Genomic DNA, 14196 nt, shown 5'->3' with positions numbered 1-14196 from the left:
AAGCCTTTGATAAACAAGAAGTGTGTTTTTATTTGGATTCAGTCATTACACATAGCACAGCGAGTAGAGTGCTTGCTTTGACATATGTACAGAGCTTGCTGACACAGGTTCGAATCCCGGCAGGGCCAAACTCAGCCCTTCATCCTTCCGAGGTCGATAAATGAGCACCACACACCGTGGGTAAATTAAGCACTGCTCAGATGCCTGAGGGTTTGTAGCACTATATAAATGCTAAATTATTATTATTATTATTCTGAAACAACGCCAGCATCTTTGCACTGTGTTTCAATGGTATTCATATCTGGGCATTACACTGATTCTACATTGCTCTCTACTGCGTTCCCATTAACGTACTCCTAAGGAAGAGCATTGCAGTGTCTTTTATTGCACTCAGTTAGGTTTCCATGCTGGGTAAACCTAGGAAGACGCATCACTGTATAGTGTGCTCTATGGTGCTCACATCCGGGCACCCCTTAAAGTGCATTGCCTGGTTACATATTGTGCTCTCATCTTTCACATCTAGGTATCCCCCAGGACACACACTGCTTGATATTTGTGCCCTATTTTGTTACATCTAGGTGTCCCATAGAAAGCACATCATGGCATTGTTTTCTATATTGTTCCCTATTGTGTTTCACATTTAGTTATCCCTATGAACCCCCCAAACAATCTCCCACCCTCGCATGCCACTTCTGACTTAATGCACCAAAACAAATGGCCAGATAACACCCCTCCACCCCGAGCCCCGTCTAAACGATTAAAAACTCTACATCTCTCGAATCAACTCGTAAACCTCACCAGTCAACCTGAAAAGTCAAACACTGGAGGCCCCCCATCTGGAAACAAAACGACAAATCAATACTCACCTAAAAAAATCACACCCGCACAGTTGCCCCAGTTTCTAAACACAGCAACAGTTAAACAGGTCTTCTCCCTTCTCTCTCTTTCCCGCCGAACCCGCCTAACCAACACCCTGTCTCCTCTGCCTTTCAGATCCTCCAGAGCGCCTGGAGACCATGCGAATAGCAGCAGCGGGCAGTATAGATCCCAGTAGCATGACATACATGTAACATATGGTGCCGGAGCACTGACATCCCCAAAAGGAACACAATATTTCAAAGGAAGCAACTCCCTGCGTCCGAGCAAGTTTTCAGTCAGAAGAGCCCAACAGGGATGTCATCACTGGAATACTGTTTCCTTCATGTAGTACCTGTCCCTATGGCCGAGAGTCTGGAATAGCCACCATTTTAAAGATTACGCAGATTCATTAGACGAGTTTCTGAAATTACCAGGGGCTGGGTGTCTGCTCCGGTTAAAATGAGTAAAACATATATTCTGTGCAAGTTGAATTTACCCGATCTCTGATACAAGCCTCGTTACCTTAGCGCCCAGGCAAAAGCCATACTGAAGGGGGCATACGAGCTATGCGTTATGAACGAAATGGCGCGTACCAGTGAGAGAGGTGCTTATGAGGCATGTCTCCATAGATATGACCTTGGCGTGCTCACTCTTTTGATTAAAATGCGTTTGGGAGTTTTGCCTCTTGGTGCACAGGCGCATAATTGAGGGATTCTCCATTCAGCTAAATGTTGTTATTGCAAATACCAAAATGGGTACAACGTCCTTTCATCGACGGTCGTTATTTCGATGTTTTTTTTTAACGAGTATTTTTAAATAAATAAACTAATCGAAAAATATAGGGTTTCGGGAATATTTAAAAATAATGGGGAATGGGGTTCTTGGGGGGAATCCCCCAAAATAAAAAGAACACAATTCCGATGAGTTTTTTTCGTTAACAAATACTCGTGAAAAAACATCGAAATTACGACCCTCAATGAAATGACAGAGAACCCCAAAATGAAACATGAATACACCTTATTTTGCTTTGTTCCCAGTATACATCACTAAGATCCCACTGGCTGATACCTTTGCTCACAGCAATGCTACCAGGAACGTCATTGAAGTATCACCCCTCTGCAAACCACTAACTGACTCCGATATTGAAGAATCTGGGGCTCAATTGCCTGGGAGAAAAGATTAAGATGCATGCAATGGCGAACTAATTAGTCTTGGTTTGAACAATGGGTTGCAGTGTAATTGTCTGTGATCCCGTTATGAACATGTACCATGATTAATGGAAGCAGACCTTCCTTTGCTTCCAATCTCAGTTCGTGCTTACTCTACTACCTGCTTGGCCAAATGTATAGCCCCATTAGAGTCGAATCCCGGCCAGGTCCCACTTGCTGAGGGAATCGCGGTACTGTAATTAGGCCTTGATGGACAATGTTATAATGTGCAATGCACTTTATATCTGTAGTGATGTAGGAAGAATATACCAGGTTAGTACAATAGAAAGACTTTACCTCCGAATCAACTGTGAATATGGCTGGACCCAACTGCAGAAATGAATCTTAATTTCAATGTTTATAATATTATTTTAATAGTCCTTTCAATTAGAGTTTTGATACCATTCTGTATAAATTCAGATGTGCGTTTATGCGCCCACTCTGCACATGCAATGTTGTTTTAAGATATTTTGTGATGTTTTGCAGTTTATGTAGATTTGTTTTATGGCTTGGCAGAAATAAATAATTGATTGACTGACTATTCCTGTTTTTATTCATCAGGAATGCTGAAGGATTTAGAGTCATGTACGTCAATGTGTTCACTAATTGGCAGACCCACTTTATCTAATTCGGCACATTCTGTAGCAGCACCAATGGATCCCTGAATATACTGGTACAGAGTAGAAAGGTGAGTTAGGAAGAACAATGTCTGATTAGAATGGTAACTGGCAAAGATGTGGCATGAATTTGCTGTACTGCTAAATGTTTTTTTCTTCTTATTTTCCACCATATAAACCGAAGGTGGCTTGTTTAACCATACTTCTCCCAATCAGGAGCTCGACCCATGAAGCTAGGTGGCCGAGCTTTTATGTCAGGGAGCAAGTGCAGTGATCCAACGTTCTTCCTTCTTTGTCTGCCCTTGCAGAAACACATGATGGTTTCCAGCCCTAGCACATGCATGGCTCGTTCAGCTACTGCTCTCTTCTTTCATCCTGCCAAACAGAATCGTTCAGGAGCAGTGCCCGGCAGCAACTCAACAACTACATGGGCTGCTATTTTCTGTAAGGCTCCCCCACACTTGCTCCCACAGCAGAACCGTAGTGCAGCGCCGAATGGCAAGCAGCCCCAGCAATTGCCCAGTCTGCTCCATTTGGCCTTTGCTCATTTTGGTGGTACCCCACACCACCACAGCCCTAACCCTATGCAACACCACTAAATGCCTGCCTACCCCACATAATTTTACCCACCTAATCTACTCCCAGTCTACCCAACCGTACCCCACCCCGTAATATCACTACCCAACTTTACCCCTAACCCCACCCATATCTATCCTACCCGCTCTACCTCTACCCCACTATGCTATCCCCCACTCTTCCCCTTTACCTTAGCCCCTCCACTCTAGCTCACCAATGTACCCCATTCTACTACTCTACCCAAACTCAACACATGGCACCCCACCCTGCTCTACCACTACTTACTAAACTAACCCTATCAACCCAATCTCACTCTACTACATCCCACTGTACCATAAACCTACACCCACCTCACCCCACTCTAATCCCACCTCCCCACTCTAATCCCACCCTACACCACCCTGCATATTCTATGCACACCCCACCTGACTCTACCCCAAAACACTCCACTCTGACCTTAGCCCGCTACTCTAACCACTTATATAGCTAGCCTACTCTACCTTACTATCCCTTCCCACCCCAATACTCTAATCCACTTTCCCACAACACTAGTAACACCTCACCACTGTAAACCACCCCACAGTTTACCCTATCAAAGTATTCTACCCCACCCCTCTGCTCCACCCTATATTTGCAACCCAATACTCTACCCATACTACTCTATTCACCTCACTACTTTACCCATTCTATGACTATACCTAACATAACCCCACCCACTCTACCCTCACCCCCAGAATCCCGCCTAACCCCATTCTACCCACACCATGCTACTTTACTGTATTCCTTTCCTCTACCTGATCACCCTCTAATCCACCCACTCTGCCTAACATCACCCCACTTTAATCCACTCTACCCTGCACGCTCTACTACTACTTCTCTACAACATCCCACCACTCTACCATGCTGCACTACTCCATCCACTAATCTATTCCACCTACTATGCCACACCAACTCACTACTATACCCCAATCCACTACTTTACCCCGCACCAATATTCAACCCCACACATCTACACTGAAACTTACCCAACATCACTATATGCTTGGCCACAGCTCCAATTCTACCCCACTACACCCACCTAACTCTATCCCACACATTCTACCCCACATCACCATACTCTACCTCTGCAATAACCCACTCTATTCCACCCTACTCCACCCGACTACTCTACCTACCCCACACCAACTTTAACCCACTATGGACCACTCTACCCACCCTACCATAACTCTGTCCCCACCTTACTCTACCCCACCCACTACACTGACCTCCTGACCCCCACTACCCTTTCTATTCCTCCCACATCCCATCCCAATGTATGCCTAGACCACCTCACTTCACTCCATCCCACTACCCCCACCAACCTGATCTGCACTCTACATGACCCACTTCACCGAAACTCACTGTGACCTAACCTTCCCCACCCAACACCACCCTATCATCGCCACATTCTATGTCCACCCACTCTTCCAAAACCTCCACCTACCCAACCTTATCCTGTCCATTCCATCCTCTCCCAGGTCTCACACCACCTACTCTAACAACAGTCATGTACTCCAAGGACTACTCTACACTACTACATTTTTCTACCCTCGTACTCCACTATTACCACACCCCACTCTGCTTCCCTTAATCCCATACAATCCACAAAGACTCTAACCATACCTCACTCCACTCTGCCCCACACCATGCAAGTTATGCCTACCCACTCAACCCCTATGCACTCTCCCCTGACCCCACTGCCCCATTCACTTTAACCCACTCACACCATGCCCATCCTCTCTATGCCTGCCCCACCACACCTTCCCCTACTTCATCACACTCTACCCCAACTCATCCTGTCCCATTAACTCTAGCCACTTTACCCCACCCCACCAACTATCATACAAAAGACTATCTACTCTATTCACTCTACCCCCCCCCTCATACCAACCCCCTTTTTATCCTAGCACCACCCTAATTAGCCCTATCCACTTTGGCCATCCTCTCTTCACCCACTCATTGTACCGCTCACTCACCTCTACCCTCACACCACATGCTTTACCCCACCCACTCTACTCAATCGCTATCTACCCCACCCACTCTGCCCCAACCCTCTCTACCCCACCCACTCTAAAACAACCAATCTACTGCACTTCAGATTGAACATTGTTATGAACTAAGCTATTTTAAGGAGCTGACTAAATTGCTTTAGCTGTTACTAGGGACTGTCTTTTCATAGACTCTTTGGTACACCATTTTATGTTCTATGTTGTTTATTTTGGTGCCGTTTGTCTGGTTTGCACCATCATGCCTCTGGGTCAATTGTGCGCATTATAGATAAATTAAATAAAAATGATACATCGACACCATACTCAGCCTAGTCAACCCAATGTAATTCCACCTCCCCCATTCTACTCCCACCTCCCCATTGTACTCCCACCAGCTCCAATCCCACCTTATCCAACAGAACCCTACATAGTCTACCCGCATCTCACCCTCTCTACCCTGACCCACTCTACTCTGCCCCTACCCCACTACTCTAAACCTACTCCACCCCACCCACACTACCCCAACTCACACTACTATGTCCAAACTCATCCCCATCTACCCCCCTATAAACCCTATCCAGTGCAATCCCAACCAACTCTACCGCATTACACACTACGCTACCCCAGACTAGCCCACCCCAACACACTCTACCCCACCCACTCTACCCCTCTGGAGCCTTACTCTACCCCGGCGACACTAACACTACCCTAAACTCACCCATCCATGCTGCCCCACCCTAACCGCTCAACCCACTAAGGAGTGCCATAGAACTACAGGAGGTTGTGACCTAAGAGACAGAGTGGCCAGAAACAGCAGCAATCTTCACAAGAGACTGAAACCGAGACTCTATTTTGCTTATTTAGGAGCTGGCCTGAGTTACCTTTTGCCAAGAGACTGGTAGAATATCATATATACACCTTTTTGAAAGCTACTTTCTGTGTTGTGTCTCTTTGTTGGTATCACTCAGCTGTGTGACAGATGGTGTGAGAAGTAGCTTACCAGAAAATCACCATACTTACTTTAAAATGTCGAGAAAAAATGTCGTCAAATTAATGTTTGCTGACATGGAACACACATAGTAAAAATAGTTCCCTTCACTGAAATGAAGAGTTGTTCTACGAAGTCTATTAGTGTTGTTATGCATCTGCAAATACTAACTTGCACAGATGTTTGGAATTATAGGGTGAGTAGAACTCAAGTGTGTAAAGCATTTGATGTATTCTTACCTATACATGTAAAATGCAATAAACAATTTAAAATCCCAAAACTACTGCTTTGACAATACTTGTTGAAAAAAAGCCACCATATCTTATGCATCTGGGCAGTGTGGTGAATTGTGGGTGTGTATTACACCTCTGACAGTCTTCTGCCAACAGTGTAGTGAATCTCGGTGTGTACTGACAATTGAGTTCCTACTTGTCTGGTGGAAGTCTGCTGTTAGGGTGAATCTCAGTTGTGTATTTGCTACTGAGTCCAGTCCCAGAAAGGCATTCCTTCTGGAATTCCTCCTCTGTGGCTGTCAGTGAGTTGAATCTAGAGGGTTCATTCCCTGTGGTTTCCACCTCCCCCGCTCTGGACACATTCTGCTGTCAGTGGCGTGAACCTCTGGTGTGTTTGCCTTATAGAATGCTTATTCTCTGGCGGTCTTCTCCTGTACATGGGATGCACCTTCTCCATGGGTTTCCTCCTCTTTGGTGGCATCCTTCTGTTGGCGAGGTGAAAATGAATCAGTCTAGCTACCCACTGAATCTTACCAGAAGTTGCAGCCGGTTCCGGAGTCAGAGAACGGGTAGTAACTGGACCAGGTGGTAAAACACCCCTTCCATGAGTAGAACCTCATAAGGTTGGCCCACACTAAAAGAGACACAAACAGAAGACACGGAATGAGGCCTCAATGGTGCAATATACACAGTAGGTTGTATCAGAAAAACTGAACATAGCTGAGGCGGAGGAGCCACTCTGGGTCAAGTAGCAACACAATGCAACCCCCTCTCCTACCCCCTCACGAAGACGTCAATGGGCATGGGAGCAAGACATGTAGGTAGAGGGTAATGGAGCAAGGCAGAAAAGTTGGGGAAATAGAGCAGGATGGGAAGGTAGGGATAATAGATCAGGAGAGGAGTGTAAAGGGTAGGGGAAAACATAACAGGACATGGAGGTAAATGGCAAGGCGGCACGCTGGGAACTAGAGGGAAAGATCAAAACGGTTGGCAGGTGTAACAGAAAAAGGAAGCAGGGAGCCAGGAAACATGCACAAGGGAGTCATAGTAAAACTGAGCAAAAGCGGAAAAACAGGGAGTTGATGGAAAGGTTTCAAGTGGGGAAAAAGAGGCAAGAAGAAAGGGATACAATGGAGTTTGGTTGAAAATGTGAAGGATGCACAGGTAACGGAGAAAGAGCTGGGAAGAGAGGCAGAAAGAAAGGCAATGGGAAGGATTCAGGAGGGGGTAGGATTGACACTCATGCAAGTCAGTGACACAAGATGTCAGGAAAGGGATCAGGGAGATAAATTAGGGATGGTAGCTAGACAAGCAGTCATGGGCTCATTACGAGTTTGGCGGTGCAGAAAAAAAGTGGAGGTAATTCTGTTTACCTCAATTTTTCACGCACCACCAAACTCAGTGGTATTACCATCCAGTAATACCGGCAGAGGTAATACTGGCAAAATCCCCAATGGTGACTCATGGACTCCATAAAATGTGGATTTACACAACTAAACCACCCCCTGTAATCTGTTGGTGTTACCGCTGGAGGTAATACCACCATTGGTAATACCGCCTGACCAACTGGCGGCATTGGTAATTCCGTTTGCCGGTATTTCCGGCAGATTTACTGCTGGAATACCCGCAAACTCATAATGAGCCTCACTGTCCTGGGTACGGCCACAGACAAGGTGTTACGGGGATGGAAGCAGGACAAGGGTTTATGGGGGACAGAAGCAGGGCAGTGGGTCATGGCCGACCGAAGCAGGGCAGTGGGCCATGGGGGATGAACTCTAAGAGGTCTAGAGAAGGAGAAGTATTCATGAGGTCTACCATTTGAGGTGGAGTCAATGGGGACACGGCAGGACGGGATTCAGAGCAATAGAAATGGAAGAAGGACTTGTGTGAGGGAAGCAGGACAGAAAGCCACGGATGGCAGCAGGATGAGCAGCATTATGATCTGAGAAGGATAAGGAGTCCTGTAGATGGGAGCAGAATCTTGAACCATATAAGGGCTTAGGAGAGGGCATTAGGAGGGGTGCAACATTAGTTACAGGCTTTTCCTACAAACATCACATTTGGCCCCATTATAAAATAACAGTGGTATACATCCTTGCACCTGGACGCATGGAAGCGAACAAGTGTCAAACAATTCATTTGGCGGGCTGAAAGGCCGAATGACGAGAGAATGAGAAGTACAGTGATGGAATCGTTTCCCAACAGCCTCATCAGGGAGAACTCACAGAGACAAAACTAGAGGCTCCTCAAATGTTTGCTTGATTCACCCTCTGATGGTGTGGACCGAGCCCAATGCTTACTCAGGGAGATACTGGGACAGACTAGGGCATTCACTCAAAAGGCCAAACAGTTCATGGAATTAAGAACATGTAAGCTCAATGCTTACTAAGGGACATACTGTGGACAGACTAGGCCATTCACTCAAAAAGCAAAACAAGTAATGGAATTAAGAACATGTAAGCTCAATGCTTACTCTGGGAGATACTGGGACATGCTAGGACATTCACTCAAAAGGCCAAACAGTTCATGGAATTACAACATGTAAGCTCAATGCTTACTCAGGGAGATACTGGGATAGACTAGGCCATTCACTCAAAAAGCAAAACAAGTAATGGAATTAAGAACATGTAAACTCAATGCATACTCAGGGAAACACTGGGACAGACTAGGACATTCACTCAAAAGGCCAAACAGTTCATGGAATTAAGAACATGTAAGCTCAATGCTTAGTCTGGGAGATACTGGGACATGCTAGGACATTCACTCAAAAGGCCAAACAGTTCATGGAATTAAGAACATGTAAGCTCAATGCTTACTCAGGGAGATACTGGGACAGACTAGGCCTTTCACTCAAAAAGCAAAACAAGTAATGGAATTAAGAACATGTAAGCTCAATGCTTGCTCAGGGAGATACTGGGACAGACTAGGACATTCACTGAAAAGGCCAAACAGTTCATGGAATTAAAAACATGTAAGCTCAATGCTTACTCTGGGAGATACTGGGACAGACTAGGCCATTCACTCAAAAAGCAAAACAAGTAATGGAATTAAGAACATGTAAGATCAATGCTTACTCAGGGAGATACTGGGACAGACTAGAACTTTCACTCAAAAGGCCAAACAGTTAATGGAATTAAGAACATGTAAGCTCAATGCTTACTCAGGGAGATACTGGGACAGACTAGGCCATGCACTCAAAAGGCCAAACAGTTCATGGAATTCAGAACATGTAAGCTCAATGCTTACTCAGGGAGATACTGGGACAGACTAGGACATTCACTCAAAAGGCCAAACAGTTCATGGAATTAAGAACATGTAAGCTCAATGCTTACTCTGGGAGATACTGGGACATGCTAGGACATTCACTCAAAAGGCCAAACAGTTCATGGAATTAAGAACATGTAAGCTCAATGCTGACTCAGGGAGATACTGGGACAGACTAGGCCTTTCACTCAAAAAGCAAAACAAGTAATGGAATTAAGAACATGTAAACTCAATTAATACTCGGTGAAATACCGGGACAGACTAGGACATTCACTCAAAAGGCCAAACAGTTCATGGAATTAAGAACATGTAAGCTCAATGCTTACTCAGGGAGATACTGGGACAGACTAGGCCTTTCACTCAAAAAGCAAAACAAGTAATGGAATTAAGAACATGTACGCTCAATGCTTACTCAGGGAGATACTGGGACAGACTAGAACATTCACTCAAAAGGCCAAACATTTCATGGAATTAAGAACATGTAAGCTCAATGCTTACTCAGGGAGATACTGGGACAGACTAGGCCATGCACTCAAAAGGCCAAACAGTTCATGGAATTAGGAACATGTAAGCTCAATGCTTACTCAGGGAGATACTGGGACAGACTAGGACATTCACTCAAAAGGCCAAACAGTTCATGGAATTAAGAACATGTAAACTCAATGCTTACTAAGGGACATACTGTGGACAGACTAGGCCATTCACTCAAAAAGCAAAACAAGTAATGGAATTAAGAACATGTAAGCTCAATGCTTACTCTGGGAGATACTGGGACATGCTAGGACATTCACTCAAAAGGCCAAACAGTTCATGGAATTACAACATGTAAGCTCAATGCTTACTCAGGGAGATACTGGGATAGACTAGGCCATTCACTCAAAAAGCAAAACAAGTAATGGAATTAAGAACATGTAAGCTCAATGCTTACTCAGGGAGATACTGGGACAGACTAGGACATTCACTCAAAAGGCCAAACAGTTCATGGAATTAAGAACATGTAAGCTCAATGCTTACTCTGGGAGATACTGGGACAGACTAGGCCATTCACTCAAAAAGCAAAACAAGTAATGGAATTAAGAACATGTAAGATCAATGCTTACTCAGGGAGATACTGGGACAGACTAGAACATTCACTCAAAAGGCCAAACAAATAATGGAATTAAGAACATGTAAGCTCAATGCTTACTCAGGGAGATACTGGGACAGACTAGGCCATGCACTCAAAAGGCCAAACAGTTCATGGAATTAAGAACATGTAAGCTCAATGCTTACTCTGGGAGATACTGGGACATGCTAGGACATTCACTCAAAAGGCCAAACAGTTCATGGAATTAAGAACATGTAAGCTCAATGCTTAGTCTGGGAGATACTGGGACATGCTAGGACATTCACTCAAAAGGCCAAACAGTTCATGGAATTAAGAACATGTAAGCTCAATGCTTACTCAGGGAGATACTGGGACAGACTAGGCCTTTCACTCAAAAAGCAAAACAAGTAATGGAATTAAGAACATGTAAGCTCAATGCTTACTCAGGGAGATACTGGGACAGACTAGGACATTCACTGAAAAGGCCAAACAGTTCATGGAATTAAGAACATGTAAGCTCAATGCTTACTCTGGGAGATACTGGGACAGACAAGGCCATTCACTCAAAAAGCAAAACAAGTAATGGAATTAAGAACATGTAAGATCAATGCTTACTCAGGGAGATACTGGGACAGACTAGAACATTCACTCAAAAGGCCAAACAGTTAATGGAATTAAGAACATGTAAGCTCAATGCTTACTCAGGGAGATACTGGGACAGACTAGGCCATGCACTCAAAAGGCCAAACAGTTCATGGAATTCAGAACATGTAAGCTCAATGCTTACTCAGGGAGATACTGGGACAGACTAGGACATTCACTCAAAAGGCCAAACAGTTCATGGAATTAAGAACATGTAAGCTCAATGCTTACTCTGGGAGATACTGGGACATGCTAGGACATTCACTCAAAAGGCCAAACAGTTCATGGAATTAAGAACATGTAAGCTCAATGCTGACTCAGGGAGATACTGGGACAGACTAGGCCTTTCACTCAAAAAGCAAAACAAGTAATGGAATTAAGAACATGTATGCTCAATGCTTACTCAGGGAGATACTGGGACAGACTAGAACATTCACTCAAAAGGCCAAACATTTCATGGAATTAAGAACATGTAAGCTCAATGCTTACTCAGGGAGATACTGGGACAGACTAGGCCATGCACTCAAAAGGCCAAACAGTTCATGGAATTAGGAACATGTAAGCTCAATGCTTACTCAGGGAGATACCGGGACAGACTAGGACATTCACTCAAAAGGCCAAACAGTTCATGGAATTAAGAACATGTAAGCTCAATGCTTACTAAGGGACATACTGTGGACAGACTAGGCCATTCACTCAAAAAGCAAAACAAGTAATGGAATTAAGAACATGTAAGCTCAATGCTTACTCTGGGAGATACTGGGACATGCTAGGACATTCACTCAAAAGGCCAAACAGTTCATGGAATTACAACATGTAAGCTCAATGCTTACTCAGGGAGATACTGGGATAGACTAGGCCATTCACTCAAAAAGCAAAACAAGTAATGGAATTAAGAACATGTAAACTCAATGCATACTCAGGGAAACACTGGGACAGACTAGGACATTCACTCAAAAGGCCAAACAGTTCATGGAATTAAGAACATGTAAGCTCAATGCTTAGTCTGGGAGATACTGGGACATGCTAGGACATTCACTCAAAAGGCCAAACAGTTCATGGAATTAAGAACATGTAAGCTCAATGCTTACTCAGGGAGATACTGGGACAGACTAGGCCTTTCACTCAAAAAGCAAAACAAGTAATGGAATTAAGAACATGTAAGCTCAATGCTTACTCAGGGAGATACTGGGACAGACTAGGACATTCACTCAAAAGGCCAAACAGTTCAAGGAATTAAGAACATTTAAGCTCAATGCTTACTCTGGGAGATACTGGGACATGCTAGGACATTCACTCAAAAGGCCAAACAGTTCATGGAATTAAGAACATGTAAGCTCAATGCTTACTCAGTGAGATTCTGGGACAGACTAGGCCTTTCACTCAAAAAGCAAAACAAGTAATGGAATTAAGAACATGTAAACTCAATGCATACTCAGTGAAATACTGGGACAGACTAGGACATTCACTCAAAAGGCCAAACAGTTCATGGAATTAAGAACATGTAAGCTCAATGCTTACTCTGGGAGATACTGGGACATGCTAGGACATTCACTCAAAAGGCCAAACAGTTCATGGAATTAAGAACATGTAAGCTCAATGCTTACTCAGGGAGATACTGGGACAGACTAGGCCATTCACTCAAAAAGCAAAACAAGTAATGGAATTAAGAACATGTAAGCTCAATGCATACTCGGGGAAATACTGGGACAGACTAGGACATTCACTCAAAAGGCCAAACAGTTAATGGAATTAAGAACATGTAAGCTCAATGCTTACTCTGGGAGATACTGGGACATGCTAGGACATTCACTCAAAAGGCCAAACAGTTCATGGAATTAAGAACATGTAAGCTCAATGCTTGCTCAGGGAGATACTGGGACAGACTAGGCCTTTCACTCAAAAAGCAAAACAAGTAATGGAATTAAGAACATGTAAGCTCAATGCATACTCAGGGAAAAACTGGGACAGACTAGGACATTCACTCAAAAGGCCAAACAGTTCATGGAATTAAGAACATGTAAGCTCAATGCTTACTCTGGGAGATACTGGGACAGACTAGGCCATTCACTCAAAAAGCAAAACAAGTAACGGAATTAAGAACATGCAAGCTCAATGCGTACTCAGGGAGATACTGGGACAGACTAGAACATTCACTCAAAAGGCCAAACAGCTCATGGAATTAAAACATGTAAGCTCAATGCTTACTCAGGGAGATACTGGGACAGACTAGGCCATGCACTCAAAAGGCCAAACAGTTCATGGAATTAAGAACATGTAAGCTCAGTGCTTACTCAGGGAGATACTGGGACAGACTAGGACATTCACTCAAAAGGCCAAACAGTTAATGGCATTAAGAACATGTAAGCTCAATGCTTACTCTGGGAGATACTGGGACATGCTAGGACATTCACTCAAAAGGCCAAACAGTTCACGGAATTTAGAACATGTAAGCTCAATGCTTATTCAGGGAGATACTGGGACAGACTAGGCCTTTCACTCAAAAAGTAAAACAAGTAATGGAATTAAGAACATGTAAGCTCAATGCATACTCAGGGAAATACTGGGACAGACTAGTACATTCACTCAAAAGGCCAAACAGTTCATGGAATTAAGAACATGTAAGCTCAATGCTTGCTCAGGGAGATACTGGGACAGACTAGGCCTTTCACTCAAAAAGCAAAACAAGTAATGGA

At 44.2% G+C, this 14196-nt stretch overlaps 1 protein-coding gene across 2 annotated transcripts in view; it reads right to left on the bottom strand.

Moving 5' to 3' along the window:
* Positions 1-14196, bottom strand: part of LOC138580191 (alpha-2-macroglobulin-like) — a 574708-nt gene that overhangs the window by 226117 nt on the left and 334395 nt on the right. For both annotated transcript variants that reach the window (XM_069650528.1, XM_069650529.1), the window contains exon 12: positions 7042-7141. In XM_069650528.1, the coding sequence (XP_069506629.1) occupies positions 7042-7141 (100 nt within the window). The remainder of the gene's footprint in view (positions 1-7041; positions 7142-14196) is intronic.

Source organism: Ambystoma mexicanum, chromosome 3p (genome assembly GCF_040938575.1).
Source record: "Ambystoma mexicanum isolate Mex_15411 chromosome 3p, UKY_AmexF1_1, whole genome shotgun sequence".
Classification (NCBI taxonomy): domain Eukaryota; kingdom Metazoa; phylum Chordata; class Amphibia; order Caudata; family Ambystomatidae; genus Ambystoma; species Ambystoma mexicanum.
The sequence above is the reverse complement of the archived record's forward strand: the minus strand, read 5'-3'. Positions and strand labels throughout refer to the sequence as shown.